Source organism: Petaurus breviceps, unplaced genomic scaffold, assembly GCF_028583685.1.
Source record: "Petaurus breviceps papuanus isolate PSGF00001 unplaced genomic scaffold, PetGlider_PUasm1.0 91041, whole genome shotgun sequence".
NCBI classification, from domain to species: domain Eukaryota; kingdom Metazoa; phylum Chordata; class Mammalia; order Diprotodontia; family Petauridae; genus Petaurus; species Petaurus breviceps.
The window spans coordinates 5,976,983-5,995,091 of NW_027187400.1; the positions used below are offsets into that span (position 1 = coordinate 5,976,983).

An 18,109-nucleotide genomic window follows, 5' to 3' on the forward strand; every position below is an offset into this window, starting at 1 on the left:
GTGAGTATTGATTTGCATTCATTCCTTCTTTTCTTTACCCACCTATTCCCTCCCCCAGGAGCCTCTAAGCCTAGCAGGACAGGGGGCTGGCTGGTCTCCTGTATTTCAGCTGGCACTGGAGAGTGGGCTCTCCAGAAGTGACTGTAGACTGAATGAACTTTCTGCATTTCAGATCTGCACCCTCATCTCACCCCACCCCATGAAAAGAAGAGGAAGAAAAACCTGACAGAGAGGAAGTCATATTACAGTGAAAAATGGGGACTCTGGAAGCAGGGAAGACCCCTGAAGGAAGGAGATGGGGTGGGGGAGGCAAAGGGCAGGCGGCTCCAACATCTGATATTCCCCTTCTGAGAATCCCAGCACCTACACAAGGCCCACCTAAACTGGGACTTCCTGAGCCTCTGCCACTGGCCCCTCACAGCTTCTCCCCCATTCCACTCCCATCCACCTTCCCCAGCAGACAGGTAGGGAGCTCACAGGTGTGAAGGCAGTGGCCCCCAGTGGTAGCAGAACTAAGCAATGGGGAAGAAGAGACAAAGGGACCTGGGAAGAGCCGTAGAGTCCAGTCCCACCTCCTTTACCCCCTGGAATTTTACAGAGGAGAAAACTGAGGCAGAGGAGGTAAAGGGAGTTTCTCAAAGTCTCACTGGTCGAGGGAGCTAGGAAAGATCTGAACTCGGGTCTTGTGACTAGATTCTTCCCTCCAAGATCTCTTATAACAGTTGTGTCAAACTCAAATAGCAATGGAGTCTAAACTTTACATCAAGAGCCCTGCCCATTGCATGGTGACGCAGAAAACCAGTCCCTTCATTTGTAAAATGCAAAGACCAAAGCCCAAAGAGAAACAACGGGGCCTACTTCTGCCAGTCAATCAACATCCCTGTTACCCCTATTCCAGGCCTCTGTTTTCTCATCCACAGATAAATAGTCGGCCAGACAGGTGCTTGGCTGTATGTCAGAGCCTGACAGATAGGTGGCACAGCAAATTGAGAGATGGGCCTGGAGTCAGGAAAAGGTATTTCTGAGTTCAAACCTGGCCTCAGACACTTACTGGCTGTGTGACCTTGGGTGAGTCACTTCACCCTGCTTGCCTCAGTTTCCTCATCTGTCAAATGGGATAAGAGTACCTACTTAGCTGGGTGGCTGTGAAGGTCAAATGAGGTGATAACTGTAAAACAATTAGCACAGTGTCTCCTACATTGTTGTTCAGTCATTTGGTTACAACCAAGGCTTGGTGACCCCAAATGGGGTTTTCTTGGCAGAAATATGGAGTGGTTTGCCATTTCCTTCTCCAGCAGATTAAGGCAAACAGAAGTTAAGCCCAGGGTCACACAGTTAGTAAGTGTCTGGGGCTGGATTTGAACTCGGGTCTTCCTGACTGAACCACTTAATGTCTGACACATAGTAAGCCCTCTACAAAAGTTAGCCATTATCATTATAATAATTACTACTACTTCTGCTACTCTTACTGTTACTACTGCTGCTCGCCTTCGTACACACTACACTACAGCCAAACGGTTCTAATTGTTCCTTATAGATAACACTCTATCTCCCACCTCCATGCCTTTGCACAGGCTGGAAAAGCCCTCTGTCCTCACCTCTGCCTTACAGAACCCCTAGTTTGCTTGAAGGCTTAGCTCAAACCCATTTTGCAGAAGGTCTTTTCTGACTGCCCCCATTCTCCCACCCCATATTTCTCCCCAGATTTCCTTGTATCTGTTTTCTCTGCCTTTATGCATGTACTTCCTGAAGGTAAGCTCTGTAAAGTCAGGGACTGGTGTGATCCTGTCTTTGTATCTCCTGTGCCTAGCATAGTACGAGGCACATACCCTCATGGGATGAGTCCCCAGAGAGAGACAGAGAAAAACTCATTTAAGAAAAGTGGTACCAAGGAAGATGGAGACCAAAAGACAAGACCAAGCTGAGATAGGACAGATTATCTATGCTGGAAACAGCAGATCTGCAGGTATTGAAGCATCTGGCTTGAGATGTCTGAAACAACTGGTGGGAAAGATCAGAGATGGTGTTACTGCCCAAAGGAGGTGCTCAGGAAGACCTCCATAACTGCAGAGGAATGCAGGGACAGCACCAGGAGTACACAGAGAAACGACTTTGGCAGACGCAAGTACTCTGATCAATGTGATGACTGACCCTAGGACTGATGACCCGCCACAGGATCTACAGGGAAGTGCGCCACCCCGCCTCCTGACAGAGGGGTGGTGGACTCAAGGTGCAGAATGAGACATACATTTTTCAGACCTGACCAATGCGGGGAATTTGATTTATTAGGTAAAACATGTTCATTACAAAGATTTCTCTCTCTCTGTGGGCAGGGGACCCCCTTACCCCTGGGGATCTAGGGGACTCCACATACCCCTGGGAATCCAAGAATTCTATATTATGTCAACAAGTCAGCAACTATTTATTAAGCACCTACTATGTCCAGGCAAAAAATAGTCCCTTCCCTTAAGAAGCTCACAACGTAGTGAGTGACAAAATGCAAACAACTGTGTACAAATAAGATATATGCAGGAAAGATTGAGGATAGTCTCAGAGGAAGGACTAGTATTTAGGGGGATCTAGCAGAAAGAAGATTTTACCTGGGACCTGAACAAAGCCAGGAGGGGAGGGAGAGAATTCCAGGCAATAAAAATGGCCTCTTAAGAACCCCCAACACAGAGCTTTAAAGTCTGCAAAATATTCCTCATTTAAGCCTTTGTCTAGCCCCTGAACGGAGATGCCACCATTATTCCCAACTGGGAGATGAGGAAACTTTAGGTGTGAGGAAAAGAAAATTGCCTTTGGTTCATTGAAAAAAAAAAATCAAACTTTTGAAAAAGACATTGGGAACTTCTAACTCACAGCCTTATTACAAAACAATCTTCGTGAGAAAGACCACCCCACAGAACAAAGCTGTGCATGGTCAAAACTGCAGACAGGAAGAGGCAGGCCTTCCCAAATAGTGCTCTGTGGGCTTCATGGTCACAACTGACAGAAGGGGGCAGGGAATATTAAGTCCACTTTGCCTTCTGTGTGTTATAAAAAAGACATTTGACCCAATGTTGCGAATTCAGCCGTAAAGGCTCTCGGCCAACAGGGTGTCTCCCATGCGCATATTAAGGTGGGCGAGATTCTGAGAGAAATGGCACCTCTACTCAATGACTGATAATATCAAGTGAAGCATGAAGCAAGGAGGTGTATGTTTGCCAAAGGCACTTGTCACTTGTAGAAAACGTTTGGCATGCGATGGGAATGAAAGAGGGATTCCCTAGATATGGGGAGGTCTCGTCTAGGAGCTCCTATCTGTGGGGGACATTTCTATGGAAGTCCTGCTGTATGACCACCCCCTCTGGCAAGAGGGAGGCCCAACATTCCACCCAGGGAACGACCAAGTGCATGAAAAACGTCTGCCATTCAGATGATGAGATGTCTCTGGTTGGATGACGGTCTGTTGGGCTGGTTCTACTTGGGGCACCTCTTAGACAGAAATGAATAGGAGGAAGAAAGGGAGTTAAATACAATTTGGGGAAATGCCCAGCACATCCAGTGAGCCTGAGCTGCTCCCTGAAAACAAAACAAAAAAAATTCCAATATCTGCAATCTCAGTGTTCTGCTGATGATGCTATAAGTCTTAGATCTCCATCATTCCTGAAGAATCAAAACTGCAAGACACCAAGGGGAAAAAATGGTGCCCACGAGAGGGTGCCAGAAATGACTTGTTTATGAGAAGTGACACAAACAATACAATCTAGGAGATAGAGCATTGGAGGAGGCATCAGGGGAGGCAGGATTGGCAAGGAAAGGGCAACCCATGGACAGTCCACGTGCTGAGGTGCCACATGATTGATGATAAAGACAGCAAAGAAAAGCACTTATTAAGCACCCACTGTATACCAGGCACTGTGCTAAGTGCTCTATAACTATGATCTCATTTGATCTTGGGATCAACCTTGGGAGGTGGGGACTATTATAATCCCTATTTCACCACTGAGAAAACTGGGGCAGACAGAGGTAAACTGATTTGCCCAAGGTCACACAGCTAGGCAGTGTCTGAGGCTGGATTTGAACTCATGCTTCCTGACTCCAGGCCCAATGCCCCCCATCACTGTGCCCTAGTGAGGGTGATATAAACAGACGAAGCATAAATCAAGGATGTATATATTTGCCAAAGGAAGGCCTCCAGAACATGGGTAGACCTCCATATGAGGATAATACTGAACATTCATACACAGCAGGAGTTCTTAACTTTTTTTGTTTCATGGACCCCTTGGGCAGTCTGGTGAAGCCTATGGATCTCTTCTCAGAATAATGCTTTTTATTTTTTGCTTTTTGGAGGGGAGAGGGCAGGGCAATTGGGGTTAAGTGACTTACCCAAGGTCACACGGCTAGTAAGTGTTAAGTGTCTGAGGCCAGATTTAAACTCAGGTCCTCCTGACTACAGGGTTGGTGTTCTATTTACTGGGCTAGCCGCCCCAAAATAATGCTTTAAAAAAAAAGAAAATAGAGAGTGTTCCAAAAGTCTTAGGTAAGTTTTGAATTGACTGAAAACTACTGAGACTTTGGGGACATCCTGTATATGGGATTACAAAGGTAATCAATACTGTTAGAGAATAGTTATCAAAATATTAAAAACAGATTCATAGAGCCCTCAGAAATACATCCAAGGATGCCTTAGGGATTGGTGGACCCCAAATCAAGAACCCCTAATATAGGGCTGGCACAATGCATAGAACTCTGGACCTGGAGTTAGGAAGACTCATCTTCCTGGGTTCAAATCCGGCCTCAGACACTCACTAGCTATGTGACCTTGGGCAAGTTACTTAACCCTGTTTTGCCTCCATTTCCTCATCTGTAAAATGAGCTGTAGAAGGAAATAGCAAAGCTTTCCATTATCTCTGCCAAGAAAACCCCAAATGGGGTCACAAAGAGTCAGACATGACTGAAAAGTGACTAAACAACAAAAGTTTGCAGAGTTACAAACATTGTCTCATCTGAGTTCACAACAGTCCTAGCGGGCAGTGACCATTGTTAGTCCAGAGATCAGAAAACTTTAAGACTCCAAGAGGCTGGCCATCCTAAGGTCACGAAGCTGGTGCACGTGAGGGTGGGGACTGGAAGCTGGGTCTTCCCGCTTCTGAGCCTACCAGTCTGGATGTTACGGTGGGGAACCCCAAGGGAGGGTGACAGGCAGGGAGAGACAAAAGGAGCAAAGGCTAAGCCTGGCTGTACCCGTGGCCCCTCTGCAGAGAGATCCTGCATCCAGAAGGTCACCCGTCCACTCCAGGATGGGCAGAACACCCCAATCCCAGCCTGCAATCAGGAACCTGCCCATGACAGCAAGGATTATGGCATATGCCCAGGACCTCGGGCAGACGTGTCCGGAGGGGCCGCCTGGAGCTGGGGGGGAGGGGAGGGCAAGTGTGTCTAAGGACAAGGACGCCCACTCCCCACACGAGAAAGAAATGCAAGAATAACGATAGTGAGCTAGCATTTCTACCACTTTACGGCTCGCAAGGCTCTGTACAAACAACAGTAACAAGAAGGGCTAATGTTTATTCAGTGTCCACCATGTGCCAAGCATTGTGCTAAGTGCTTTACAGACAGGATTTCATCTGATCCTCACAGTCACTGTGGGAGGTGGAGGCTATTACTATTCCCTTTTTACAGATGAGGAAACTGAGCCAGAAGTTAAGTGACTTGCCCAGGGTCACACGGCTTCTACGTGTCTAAGGTAAGATTCAAACTCCTATTTTCCCAACTCTGGCTCTGTAGCCTAGCCCAAAGAGAATTATGGACCCAGTGAGTCCTGGAAAGAGCTACGGAGACTAGCTGGGCCCTAGTTTTACTTATCCTTCTCTCCCATGACATATACTTGGCTGTTCTTTGTTTGTTTGTCACCTTTGTGATCAACCCTGTGTGATACAACATAGGATGGGCAGGTACGGATAGGTGGGGATTTGCATCATTGAAAATAACTGACAATGATAATGATAATAACATTTATATCACACCTACTGTGTGCCAGGAATTAACAACTATTATCTCATTTGAGCCTTACAATGAGCCTGGGCTATTATGATGCCCATTTTACAGATGAGGAAACTAAGGACAAGAGGTAAAGTGACTTGCCCAGGGTAACATGGCTAATAAATGTCCAAGGCCACATTTGAACTCAGGTCTTCCTGATTCCAGAGCCGATACTCTATCCACTGAGTCCCTGGTCACCTCAGACATAGAATGCCCATGGCATGAAGTGCCAGCAGAGGACAGTGGAGAGAGTTTTGGATTTGATGTCAGAGGACCTGGGTTTGACTGCCACTTTGGACAAATGATTTTGTTATTTGGGCCTCAGGAGGAAAATAAGGCAGTTGAGCCTGGATGGCCTCTAAGATCCCTTCCAGTCCTACGTACCAAATCCTGTGAAATCACCATCAAACGGACATTTACATATTGACAAGAGAAAGGAGAATATACAAATTCTGCTCTTAGCAGGCAGTTACGGTCTCATCTTCAGCAGCCCAGGAGAAAGGGTCATGGACAGAAGGCCCAGCTAGGCAACATCTGTCAGGATTCAAACTCAGGACTTCTGACTTTGAATCCAGACAACCTCTCTGCCCTGGGTGGGAAGTGGTTGCTAGTGCTTTCTCTCCTTACTTAAATAATCAGGTATCTGGCTGCCTGTTATAACCCCGCAAGACACTGGGGACACCCTGAGAGCAGGGTCAGCTCTCTACGCTGGTACCTTGCACATACAATGGTAGGCACTTAATAAATGCTCCATGGACTAGACTGGGGGGAGGGCACCCTCTCTAAACACCTTGGGCAGGAGAGGCCTGCCGAGAAACAGTTCTGTGGGCCCTCCTGACACACCCAGGCCACGCCTCCCATCTGGGTAACAGGAGAAGCAAAGTCCATCTGAGACTGTTCATATACAGCCAGGAAGCTCCATCCTTGGGACTGGGGCAAAAACCCTGAGCTGGGCAAGAGCAGACAGCTGGGCAAAGGGAAAGAGGAGGGTGTGGACAGGTGATAACTGACACAGAAGGGTATGGCTCCCCAAAGTGACGGTGACATTTTCCTAGTACTGCCCTATTCACAAAGCACTTCTCTCTCCATATCCCTAAGAATATCTTTATCCCCATTTTACAGCTAGGGAAACTGAGGCTCAGAACCAAGGAAGTGACTCACCCGTAGTTTTCTCCTTAGTTAAGCTGTAGGGACTTGTACCCAGGTCTTTCTTCTGACTCAGAACCCAGGGGATCACCCTGTTTCTCACTCTGGGTAGGCTCAATAACCCCCAGACCACGTACTCTCAACTCTTGCCACCACTTGTAGGAGACATCTCCCCCTAGGGATGCTTAGCTATGCTAGATCCTAGGAGGCTTCTCTCAGGTTTGGCCCCCACCCATTCCTCATCTGCCCTCTAGGAGAAGTCTGAATATACTATTCCTGAAGGGTGAGGAGGCCAGCTTGTTCCTGGAGGTGCAGGCACTGGGGTAGACAAACACTTAGTGTCTTCAGTCCCAATCTTTCCTCCCCATAGAAGGGGCCTGGTTCTCCCCAGCTCTAAGAAAAAGAAAGTCTGGGGACAGCTAGGTGGCACAATGAATAGAGCACCAGCCCTGGAGTCAGGAGGATCAGAGTTCAAATCCGGCCTCAGACACTTAACACTTACTAGCTATGTGACCTTGGGCAAGTCACTTAACCCCAATTGCCCTCCAAAAAAAAAAAAACCCTGATTCTCAATTGGTTCAAATATTGTGAACATCACAGTATCCTAAATCTAGAAATCTGGGCAAGTCACTTCACCCTGTTTGCCTCAGTTTCCTCATTTGTAAAATGAGCTGGAGAAGGAAATGGCAAACACTCCAGCATCTCTGCCAAGAAAACCCCAAATGGGGTCACGGAGAGTTGGACATGGCTGAAATGATTCAATAACTACAAAAGTTGCTTCATTCATCATCTCTGAAACTTTCCAGACCACCTAGTCTCTATGACCCTGGATGTGTTGTTCTCTTCCCTGATTACAATGTAAGCTTACTGAGGTCAGGCACTATCTCTTAAAAAAAATTTAAAAAGGGAAGCTATCTGGTCCGTCTGGTCATTTTAGAGATGAGGGAGCTGAGGAACAGGGAGATTCAGTGCCTTGCCCAGAGTCCCACAGGTAATAAGCATGAGTGGGATCTGAACCTGCCTCCAAAGCCAGAGCTCTTTCCATTGTACCAGGGGCAGTTTCCTCATCTGTAAAATGGGGGCAATACTAACAAAGATCTGACACCTCTCTCTGTGGAATCAAAGTGGGTGCCCCCTGCTGGGAGGGATGGCTGGACAAATGGCGGCAGTGGGATGTGTGTGTGGTGAGGTTTGAATGTGCTGCTAAAAATCGGACAAATATGAGGAATTCTGGAAACATAGGAAGATCTCTAATCACAATGACCACAACTGTGGAAACAAAAGGATTCCTAAAAAAAGAGCCAAATTCTGAGTAAGCAAATAAGCCCTGTGGGTATATGTCTCTCCCTCCCTTCCCCTGTCCTCCATAGCAGGGAGGTGGGGGACTGCTTGGGCAGAGTGCTGAATACACCACCAGAGTAGATGTGGCACTCTATTGGGGTGGAGGGCTGGGGCCATGGGGCATCAGGCCTCACAGATGCCACACTGTGAACCTCAGCTGCTCCATTCTTTGGGGCCTTGTTTTTTCCAGGACAGTGAAGCACTCAGAGCTAGGCCATGTCCTCCCCCCCCCTCCCTGGGACCCAGACCCCATCTCCCTCACCCTCACCCAGCACCTCCTGTTCCTCAATTGGCAGTCAGATGGTGGTGGGCAGTTTACTGGCTAATGGATCCCCCCAACCCCATCCATGGCTGCAGCCCAGTAGGAGACATTGATGCCCCATGGGGGCAGAGGCATCATTTCTTTTGCTCCCATCTGCTCCTATTTCCTGCTCTGCTCTGGCCTTCCCCAGCTGCCCGCTACTCCCATTCCAGGCCTCAGTGACTACCACGGAGTTAGCCCAGCAGCCACCAGCCCCTCTGGAGAGAGCTGGGCCTGCCACTGACTGGGAGGTCTCCATCCCTATTTCAGGGCAGCATCACCTCTCATACAAGGGCCATCACTAATGAGCCTCTCCTTTTTCCCAGCGAACTCTCCCTATCACCCTCCTCCCCCAGCAGGGGAACTGGGGCCAGGCCCTCGGTTCCAAAGGTTTCCTTCATGATCCAGCCTGTGGGGACAGAAGAAGGAGGGGTAGCAGAAACAGAGAGAGGGTCACTTCAGGTTGTCAAATCCCAGAGGGGAGGGCAATGTGTGAAGGTGGGTCTCTGGGGGCTCAGAGCACTGACTGATTCAAAGGCAGAACCCCTGGGTTCAAGTATCAACTATGATGATGCTTCCTAGCTGCGTGACCTTGGTCAAATGATTTCCCTTCCTCTGGGCCTCAGGTTTTCTGAGGGGAGTAAAATGAGGGGAGTACACTAGTGAACAACAAGTTCTAATATCTGGTGAGGTCAGGTCCAAGCCTGCAGCAAGGATTCTGCCTCCTCAAGCCCACAACATAGGAGTGACCACAGTGAGCTCAGCAAGCCATGGAAGAGGCCTGATCCTCCACCCTCAGACCAGTCCCAGTGACTGATCAGAAGCCCATCCCTCACCCCTCTGTGCCTCAGTTTCCCCATCTGTCTAATGTGGACAGTCTCCTCTCCCTATGCCCTCATGGAGAAAGATCATGGGCCCCCATCCAGACTGGAAAGCTATTGATCCAGACCCTCTGAGCATGAAAGGACAAGAACCTTGAACTGGTGGGGTTGGGGGCAGGAGAGGAGCTGTCAGAGTACCTGGTTCCTAATAGCAGCTTGGCCCTGACTGATGAGACACAGGACTTTAAATAGGTTACTTCCTCTCGACTGCTGGATCTGTAAAATGAAGGGCTTGCCCAGAGTGCAAGTGTGAGCTGCCCGGACCTCACACTCTGTTCTAACGTCTTTGCCAACACTGACATTCTTAGTCCTAACACACCTTCTGGCTTTGACGTATGTTCTAATGCCCTGCTCACCTCGCATATCTAAGCAGCTAGGTGGCACAGCAGATATCCAACTCAGGAAAACCCAAGTTCAAATCTGTGTGAGTCTGGCCAAGCCATTTAATCTGTTTGCCTCAGTTTCCCTCACACTGCAAAATGGAAATAATGATAGCACCTTCCTTGTTTACCTTCCTTCCATGTCTTCCTTCCTTCCTTTCTTCTTTTCCTTCCTTCCTCCCTCCCTCCTTTCCTTCCTTCCTTCCTTCCTTCCTTCCTTCCTTCCTTCCTTCCTTCCTTCCTTCCTTCCTTCCTTCCTCCCTGCTTCCATTCCATCTTTCCTTCCTTCCTTCCTTCCTTCCTCTCCTAGGGGAGATCCTACTTTCAGGGTGGAACACAGGTGTGAGTGAGCACAGCCTCAGATTCTGCCTAGGAGGCTTGAGACCCTCCCCCACCTCACTTGAGCCTAAAGTCTTCCCTCCCCCACATTCCAGCACTCCAAAAACAGTCCCCTTGATTCTTACCTTGGAGGAATGTCTTCCAGTGTCTTCTCCGGGAATTTGACCATTCTAGAAAAAAAAAAAACAGATGGAGGAGGACCTGTCAGATCTGACTGGGATGCACAGCTCAATGATAAAGGCATGCCAAGATAGAACAAGGGGAACCCTTGGAGTTAATCTGTCTCTTCTGACATGTGGAAGTGGCCCCCTGGGACCCTGAGCACAGAGGATGAGAAGAGGCACCATGGGGTGGGGTGAGGGGGATCCCAGTTTTTTTATCTAACCTGATGCCTTCATTTTACAAACAAGGAAACTGAGGCACCCTGAAGGGATGGGACTTTCCCCAAAGTCACTGTCAACGAGTGGCAGAGACCATGCCTGACCAGAAGAAGGAGAGGGCCCTCTGGTATCCTCTTCCTCTACGGGAAGGATGAGGCAGGCCTGGCCCATGGATCCACCAAGATACTGCTGTGTGATCCAGTAAACAGAAGATCAGTGAGCAGAGTCAGGAGACCCTGGTCAAAGCCCAGCGCCAGCCTGTCCTAGTGACCATGGGCAAATGTCCAACTCTAAGTTTCAGTCTCCTTGTCTATATAATAGGAATAGTACTTACTTACACTGCCTGCCTCCTGTGATTGTGGTCAGAAAGGAAGGTACTTTCCATGCCTTACAGAACCACACAAACAATTATGAGAGCTCTTAGCCTTCTTAAGAACCCTGCTGGGAAGCCACATCTTCGGGTTCTATGCCTTGGAGGAGCTATGAGGTCCTGGGCAGATCACTTTCCTTCCTTGGGGTCACAGAAAGCTGGAAGGGACCTCAGAAGCCATTCAGTCCAACCTGTGAAGTGACTTATCTATGACCACAGAGTCAGGATTTGAACCCAGATCCTCTGACCCCAGAGCCAGGGCCTTTCCATAGCCTTCTCTGTTTCATGGTGGTGGTGTAGGTTGGGGGTGGGAGGTTGGACTAAATGATTTCCAAGGGTCTCCCAGTTCTGCCAATCTCTGTTCTGAGGCCCCTCCCAAGTTCCAACACTCCAAGTTCTAAGGGCCCTTCCAGTGTCAACATTCTGGGCCTTTAAATCTCCTTCCAGTTCTAATACTTTGTGTTCTTTTTTTTTGGAGAGCAATTGGGGTTAAGTGACTTGCCCAAGATCACACGACTAGTTTTTGTGTTAAGTGTCTGAGGCCAGATTTGAACTCAGGTCCTCCTGACTCCAGGGCAGGTGCTCTACTCACTGCACCACCTAGCCACCCCAAATACTTTGTGTTCTAATGGCCCTTCTAGTTCTAGCATTCCATATTCTAAGGCCTTTCCTAGCTCTGTTCTAAAGTCCCTCCCAATTCTGAGCCGTGAGGGAAATGTGGCTCAGTCGAGTTAGTCCCTTCGGTCCCAGGATTCAGGATCTTCCAGTAGGCCTCAGACTATCACAGATGCTGGGTCAAAGATAGAAATCCAGCCCAGCCTGGGCCAAGGGTACCAATTCATCCATCGCTTCTCATCGACCCAGGAAATCTGGGCCATTCTCAGAAGCAACAGACAGGGAGTCCTCAATACCCTCCCAGATTCAAAGATCAGTCCCCAAATCTCGTCTCAGGTACAGACAGGTAGCACAGTTGATAGAGCACTGAGCCTGGAATCAGGAAGACTCATTTTCCTGAGTTCAAATCCTGCCTCAGACACTTACTAGATGAGTGAAGCTGGGCAAGTCACTTAACCCTATTCGCCTCAGTTTCCTCACCTATAAAATGAGCTGGAAAAGAAAATGGCAAACCACTCTAGTATCTCTGCCAAAAACAAAACAAAACCAAATGGGGTCATAGAAAGTCAGACAGGGTTGAACAACAAATTTAGTCTCACCTACCCCCTATGTGGCTTGGTAGAGCTGATGGCCCCACGTTCCCTGCCTTAGGAAGCTGGATAAGACCATAAGTCTTTGAGGCAGAGACCAGGGTTCGTGGCACTTCAGTGGCCTGGCCTGTATCTTCCTCCACCCACCTTCCTCCCCAGTCCCAGGCAGCAGCCAGCAGAGCCATGCCCCATTACATAACCCCTCCCTTCCTCGTCTCCCCTGGGACATCCCTCCTTCCAAGTCTTTTAATTCTCCCAAATCCTCCCCAGAACAGAGTTCAACTGTCTATTCCCCTCCCCCTCTGAATCTCTGGCTTGGTCCAAGTCCTCACACTCCATGCTGAGGCCCAGGAGAGAGCTTGTCCCCTCGCCAGGCCTGGTTTCTCCTTCTGGAACAATGCATAATGGGAAGGACAGGCCGACACGCTCATGACAATAACATGATAATAAGAGCGCTTTAAGGTCTGCAAACTGTTAGCAACTATGATCTCATCTGAGTCTCACAACAGCCCGGTGAGGCAGGTGCTATTATTATCCCCATTTTACAGATGAGCAAACTAAAGGAGACAGAGGTTAAGGGGACTTGCTCACCCAGGGATGTAGGGAAGGAATAGGAGGGGCACAAGAAAGATGCTCACTTGGATAATCCCAAAGCCATTCCCCTGAAATAAATTGGCTGAACTGGACCTAGCAAAACTTTGAAGTAACCTCCTCACTCCACCTGTGTCCAGTTTCTGCCTGCCTCCCTCTTAATAAGGGCCCAGATTCGTTACGTCCCTGCCTGCTGGCACTCACGCCGTCTGGGACAGAGACCCTTGGTCTATGTCTAAGCCAGAGCTTTCTCTAGCAAAATGAATCAAGTCTCCTCTGACTTAAGGAGATGCCACAGTACAAATGGAATCAAACAGTTTGGGTCCCAATCCTGCCTTGTGTGACTTTGGGAAAGTCACTGAACCTCCTTAGGCCTCAACTCCCTCATCTTTAACATGAGGGGGTTGGACTGAGGTCCCCCAGAATTCTGGACTGGTGACCTCCCGGAAGCAGGTTTGGCCCAAAGGCAGCCCCCAGAACAAAAGGACAGGGAAAGCGGTCTGGCAAGGATGAACAAGCTGGGGAGTGGAGTCCTGCAGCCCCCCAGAGTAGGCAGAGTGAACGCCAGTCTCCTGGGTGGACTCGATATTGGTTTCTGATGGATGTCTCAGTTCCACCCCTTCCTTCCCCCACCAAAGCACAAGAACTGGTTTGGGGGAGGGGGAGGGGCAAAAGTTTGACTTCCCGTGAAACTGAGGAGCAGATGGAGGAAGAAAACACTGGCCACCACAGAGACAGGAAGCGGCCGGCCTCAGGCACCAGGTTCAGATGCCAGCCTTGGCATCCAGCAACCCTGCTCCCTGCTGGTCACCCTGGGGCTGCATGCCAGGGCTGATCACTATGCCCACCCCTTGGCTGAGGCCTAGACACAAGAAGAGGGGAAGAAGGTGTTTAAACAGAGACTGTTGCCTTTCTTGGGGACTCCTCTGTTTGGCATTTAAAGCCCTCCACACTATGCCTTCTGGCGACCTTTTCAGGTTTACTGTACATTACTCTTCCTCATGGGGGTCATAGTCTGGCCAAACTGGCCTGCTTGCTGTTTGCCTTATGGTTCAACTGTTTCTATCTCCTACCTCCATGCCTTTGCACGGGCAGTTTCACATGCCTGGAGTGCTCTCTCCTCAACTGACTCAAGTGCCACTTCCTAAACAAGGCCCCCTGGATCCCGCTGTTGAGAGTGCCCACCCTCCCAGAAGTTACTTTGTATCTATCTCCTCAGATTGTATACATGTGGTTCCCCCTACATAGAATATAAATTCTGTGAAGACAGGGCCTGTTTCTTTGTATCGCTGGCATATAGAAGGGACTGAGAATTATAGATTTAGGAACCTTAGGGATTACCTGGTCTAACCTCTTTATCTTACAGTTGAGGAAACTCCTCTCAGAAGAGCTGATTAAGGTCCCTAAGCTAGTAAGTGGCAGAGCTAGTTCTGGCCAAGCTAACTCAGGTCTCCAGACTCTCCCTTAATTCCTTGGTCTACGGCTTGGCTGCGCTGCACTGCCCCCCACCCCCCACCCCAGGTTCTATGAAGACACAGTAAGAACTCACATATCTCAGAAACCTGGAGGTTTACAAAGCACTTTCTTCACAAGAGTCTTATGAAAATAATCAGCCCCATTTTACAGAGGAGGGAAGTGAGGCCAAGAGAGCCTGAGATACATAGCAAGTTCGTAGCACACCTGGGACCAGCCTGAGCCTCCTGCTATGAACATCCCCTGTAACAGTTGTGGCTTTTCCCATCTTAGGGAGGAAGGGATGGGGTGGGGGGCAGTTATGCTGGGCTCCTTGTGGCCCCACTCTGCTCCTCCCCCAGGCTGATTCAGCCTAGGAGCCTCAGTGGCGGGAGCACCCATACCTGGAGGTCAGGCTGACTATCGGTTACATGTCACCGGGGCTGAAAGCAGACACGGTGTTCTGGGGAGAACAGCAGGGCCCCTGTTTTCTCGTGAGAACAGCCCAACCCACTGGGGCCGGCTTCAGCCACCTGCCCAGACCCACAGCTCCTGTTACCCAAACAATAACATGTACTCAGTTGTCTGGCACCTTCTATGGAGTCAGTGGGCTGGGGCTCCAGGAGCTAGGGGAAGGAGGGCCAGGATGGGTGCCTTGGTCCCAAGGCCAACCCCCATATCTGACTAGGATATCCATCCCTACAGCTCCCTGAGAAGAGGTGAGAAGAAGGGGGGTCCTGGTCTTAGGCACTAAGGCCCCATTCCTCTCAAAAGAAACAGAAACAGAAGCGTGGGGGACTGGTTTGAGATTACCTTGTGCATTGAAGAGAAGGTGAGAAATAGAACCCAAGTTATGAAACTGCTGTAACAAAACTGGCAGGGCCCAACCCCTAGATTCCACACAGGGGGAAACTGAGGCCCAGAAAAATGACTTAGTAGTGGGATCATGAACTGAGAGCTGCAAGAGGCCTTGGAGGTCAGCTAGTCCAATGCTCTCATTTTATAGATGAGGAAGCGAAATTTGAATCAAGGTCCTGTGTTACGTCCATTGCCTCCAAACAGCGAGGTAATCTAGCTTTTGGCAGAGATGACATTAGAACCCAGGTTTACTAACTCACTGTAGGATTATTTCCTCCCCCCTCCCCCCATTCCACATGAATTCTCTACTCTGTTTTTCCCCACCCCCACTCAATATATGGGGATGCAGGGAGAGGGTCCCTGCACCCAAAGGGAGTGCTAACTCTGCTATTGTTTTGCCCATTTGCTTCCCCTTTCAGACCAAGCCATCCCCAAGCTGGGACCCTAATGTGAAGTCTCTGGCAAGAGGCTGATCTCTGAACAGGATTCCTTAAAGTAGTCAGGGTCGGGGATAGGGGTGGAAAGCTTGAGCCCCCTGCTAAGACCAGGAGCCCTTCCCTGCCAGCATGACCCCAGGGCTAGACACTGTGCCATCTCCCCCTCTTAGCCTGTCCTTGTCCTTCCCCTTTTCCTGAAAGGGAAGTAAAGGGCTTCCCTATAGCCAGGGCGCCAGGACTCCTGGGTCCTTAGGAGAAGTCCAAAGATCGATCAGAGGCAGGAGCCTTATCCATCTCCCTTGGCCTGGCCTGCCCCACCCTGGCACCTCTGCTTCCCGGGATCTGTTCCCCTCCCCCCCGCCCCAGCATGGTGAGGTAAAAGGAGCAGAAACAAGGCCAGCCTCAGCTCCTCACCTCTCCTCGGGTGAGTGAGCTAGGGAGCCGGTGAGTCAGCGGGACGGTGATACTAGGCCTGTAAAACTTCATGGCAAGAATCCCAGGACAATTTACTTCAAATTGCTCCTTCAGGGCTGTTACCTAATCCCCCCACAGGGCCCACCCCCAAATATCCTGCCACCTCCTTTAAAGGCCCAGCAGCAGCCAGTCACACTCGGGGCTGAGGGGCCCCTCTGGATGACCCAAGGAGTGGAGGGGGGGGCCTCAGCACCTTCCTCAGGCCTAGACCTGAACTCAGGATCGTACCTGCTAAGGTGTCCACTGAAGCACATGGAGAGATGGGCAAGTGATCTGGGCCCCAGGGCCCTGCGTGCCAGGGCAGCAGCCAGGAGGATATCTCCTCCTGCTCCGCTCTGATGGGAATTAGGGCCCAGGGCCTGCTCACCCAGGTTCCCCAGAGTACCAAGCTTGGTGGTGATCCAGTTCTTACCCTAAGCCCAGCTAGGCAACAGCACCTGGGGACTAAGGCTTTGGTGCCCAAGCCCTCTCCAAGTTTGGCTAACATCTAGCAAAGGGACTGGGCCAAAAGCTGCCTCTTAAGTTGGGAAGGGGGGAAGAAGAGATTCCCCAGGAGAGACTGGAAGGAGGGATAGGAGTCAATATTGTGTCCTCAGGTAGAGGTGGTGAAGTAGAAAGGCTATATTCCCAGTTCCAGACCTATGCTCTTACTAGCTCTTGGCATTCTCCTCACTTCTCCCCAGCCCTAGAGAAGCACAGATCTTGTCCCGTTTGAGCTCTTCAAAAATCACCCTAAAGGGGTCCAAGAACCTCACCTCCCCAACTATGGAAGACACAGTAATTGGAGATAAAACTTAGAAACAAGGTGTCCTCCTCCCTGAGCTGACAGGTCTCTGAATCCAGCCCCTGCAGGGAGGGTCATAGGAACCACTGGCCAAAAACATGCACTGGCAGTGTTACTGGGACCCATAAGGACATCCCCTGGTTCAGGGGGGACTTAGTTGGCCCAGTCTTGCCAAGCAGAGTAGCCTGATATGGCAGAGATCAGTCAACTCCCCAGCATGGAGAGAGAACAAGCCCTCGGGCAGCCAGTGGTAGCTGGGGACAGCAAGAATAGAGACCTGTTTGGGAACAGGCTAAAGCGAGAAGGGGAAAACTACTGGACAGACCATTCCATAGCTCATGCCATCACCCTGGCATCCGGGCATTCCTACTCCTACCTGGTGGTACTGAGGGAGTTCAGGAGAGCTCCTGCCGGAGCGACACCCCCCCCCTCCCCCCCCCCGCCCAAGGTGTGTGAGTATGAGGGGTGGGGCAGCTGCTCTCCCGGGACGTGTGTGTACAGGGAGGGGGAACAGCACTCTCACAGCCCTCCCCACCCCAACACACATAGAGGGCTCATCTGGAAACAAAACTCTAGCTCTGGGCTCCCCCTTCTCTCCTTCTCCACCTGGCCCCAGGGAGCCGCCCAGACGGACTCTCCTCTGGCCGCTCGTTCCGGGGGAGTCACACGGGATGGAGGGGCGTGCTTAAGGGCAGATTTTCCCCTCTAGCCCTGGGTTCTCCCGGGAGAGGGCAGCCCGGGGTGGCGGGTGAGGTGAGGGAAGAGCGATGCTGCTTGACTGGGGGGGGGGAGGGGGGTCAGGGGGAGATCCAGCTGTTTCCCCCCCTACCGCCAGCTGCAGCGCTGTCTTTGTCTCCCCCCAACCGGGGGCTCCCATTGTCCCGGGCCCAGCACAGGCCGGATCCCAGGAGGTCCCGCCCGCCTCAGCCCCGGGACCCGAGAGTCCCGGACACTCAGCCCCGCTCACCTCGGGATCCAGCGGAAGCAGCTCGGTGAGCGGCCAGGGCTCCCCAAGCTGGGCGAGCGGCATCGTGCCGGCGGCCCCCCGGGCTGGCGCGGCTCAGGCTCCCGCTCCCGCGCCCCGAGCCCGGAGCCCAGTACCCCACGCACAGCTCCTGCACTACTCACTCCCTCCGTCCGCGC

The 18,109-nt window shown here is 50.7% G+C and overlaps 1 protein-coding gene across 1 annotated transcript in view; it reads right to left on the reverse strand.

The window, feature by feature from the left end:
* Positions 1-18,109, reverse strand: part of RPS6KA1 (ribosomal protein S6 kinase A1) — a 65,969-nt gene extending 47,860 nt beyond the window's left edge. The window contains exons 1-2 of the mRNA XM_069079354.1: positions 17,934-18,109; positions 10,541-10,585 (exon numbers count right to left, since the gene is read on the reverse strand). Coding sequence (XP_068935455.1) covers positions 10,541-10,585; positions 17,934-17,996 — 108 coding nt within the window. The 5' untranslated portion in view covers positions 17,997-18,109. The remainder of the gene's footprint in view (positions 1-10,540; positions 10,586-17,933) is intronic.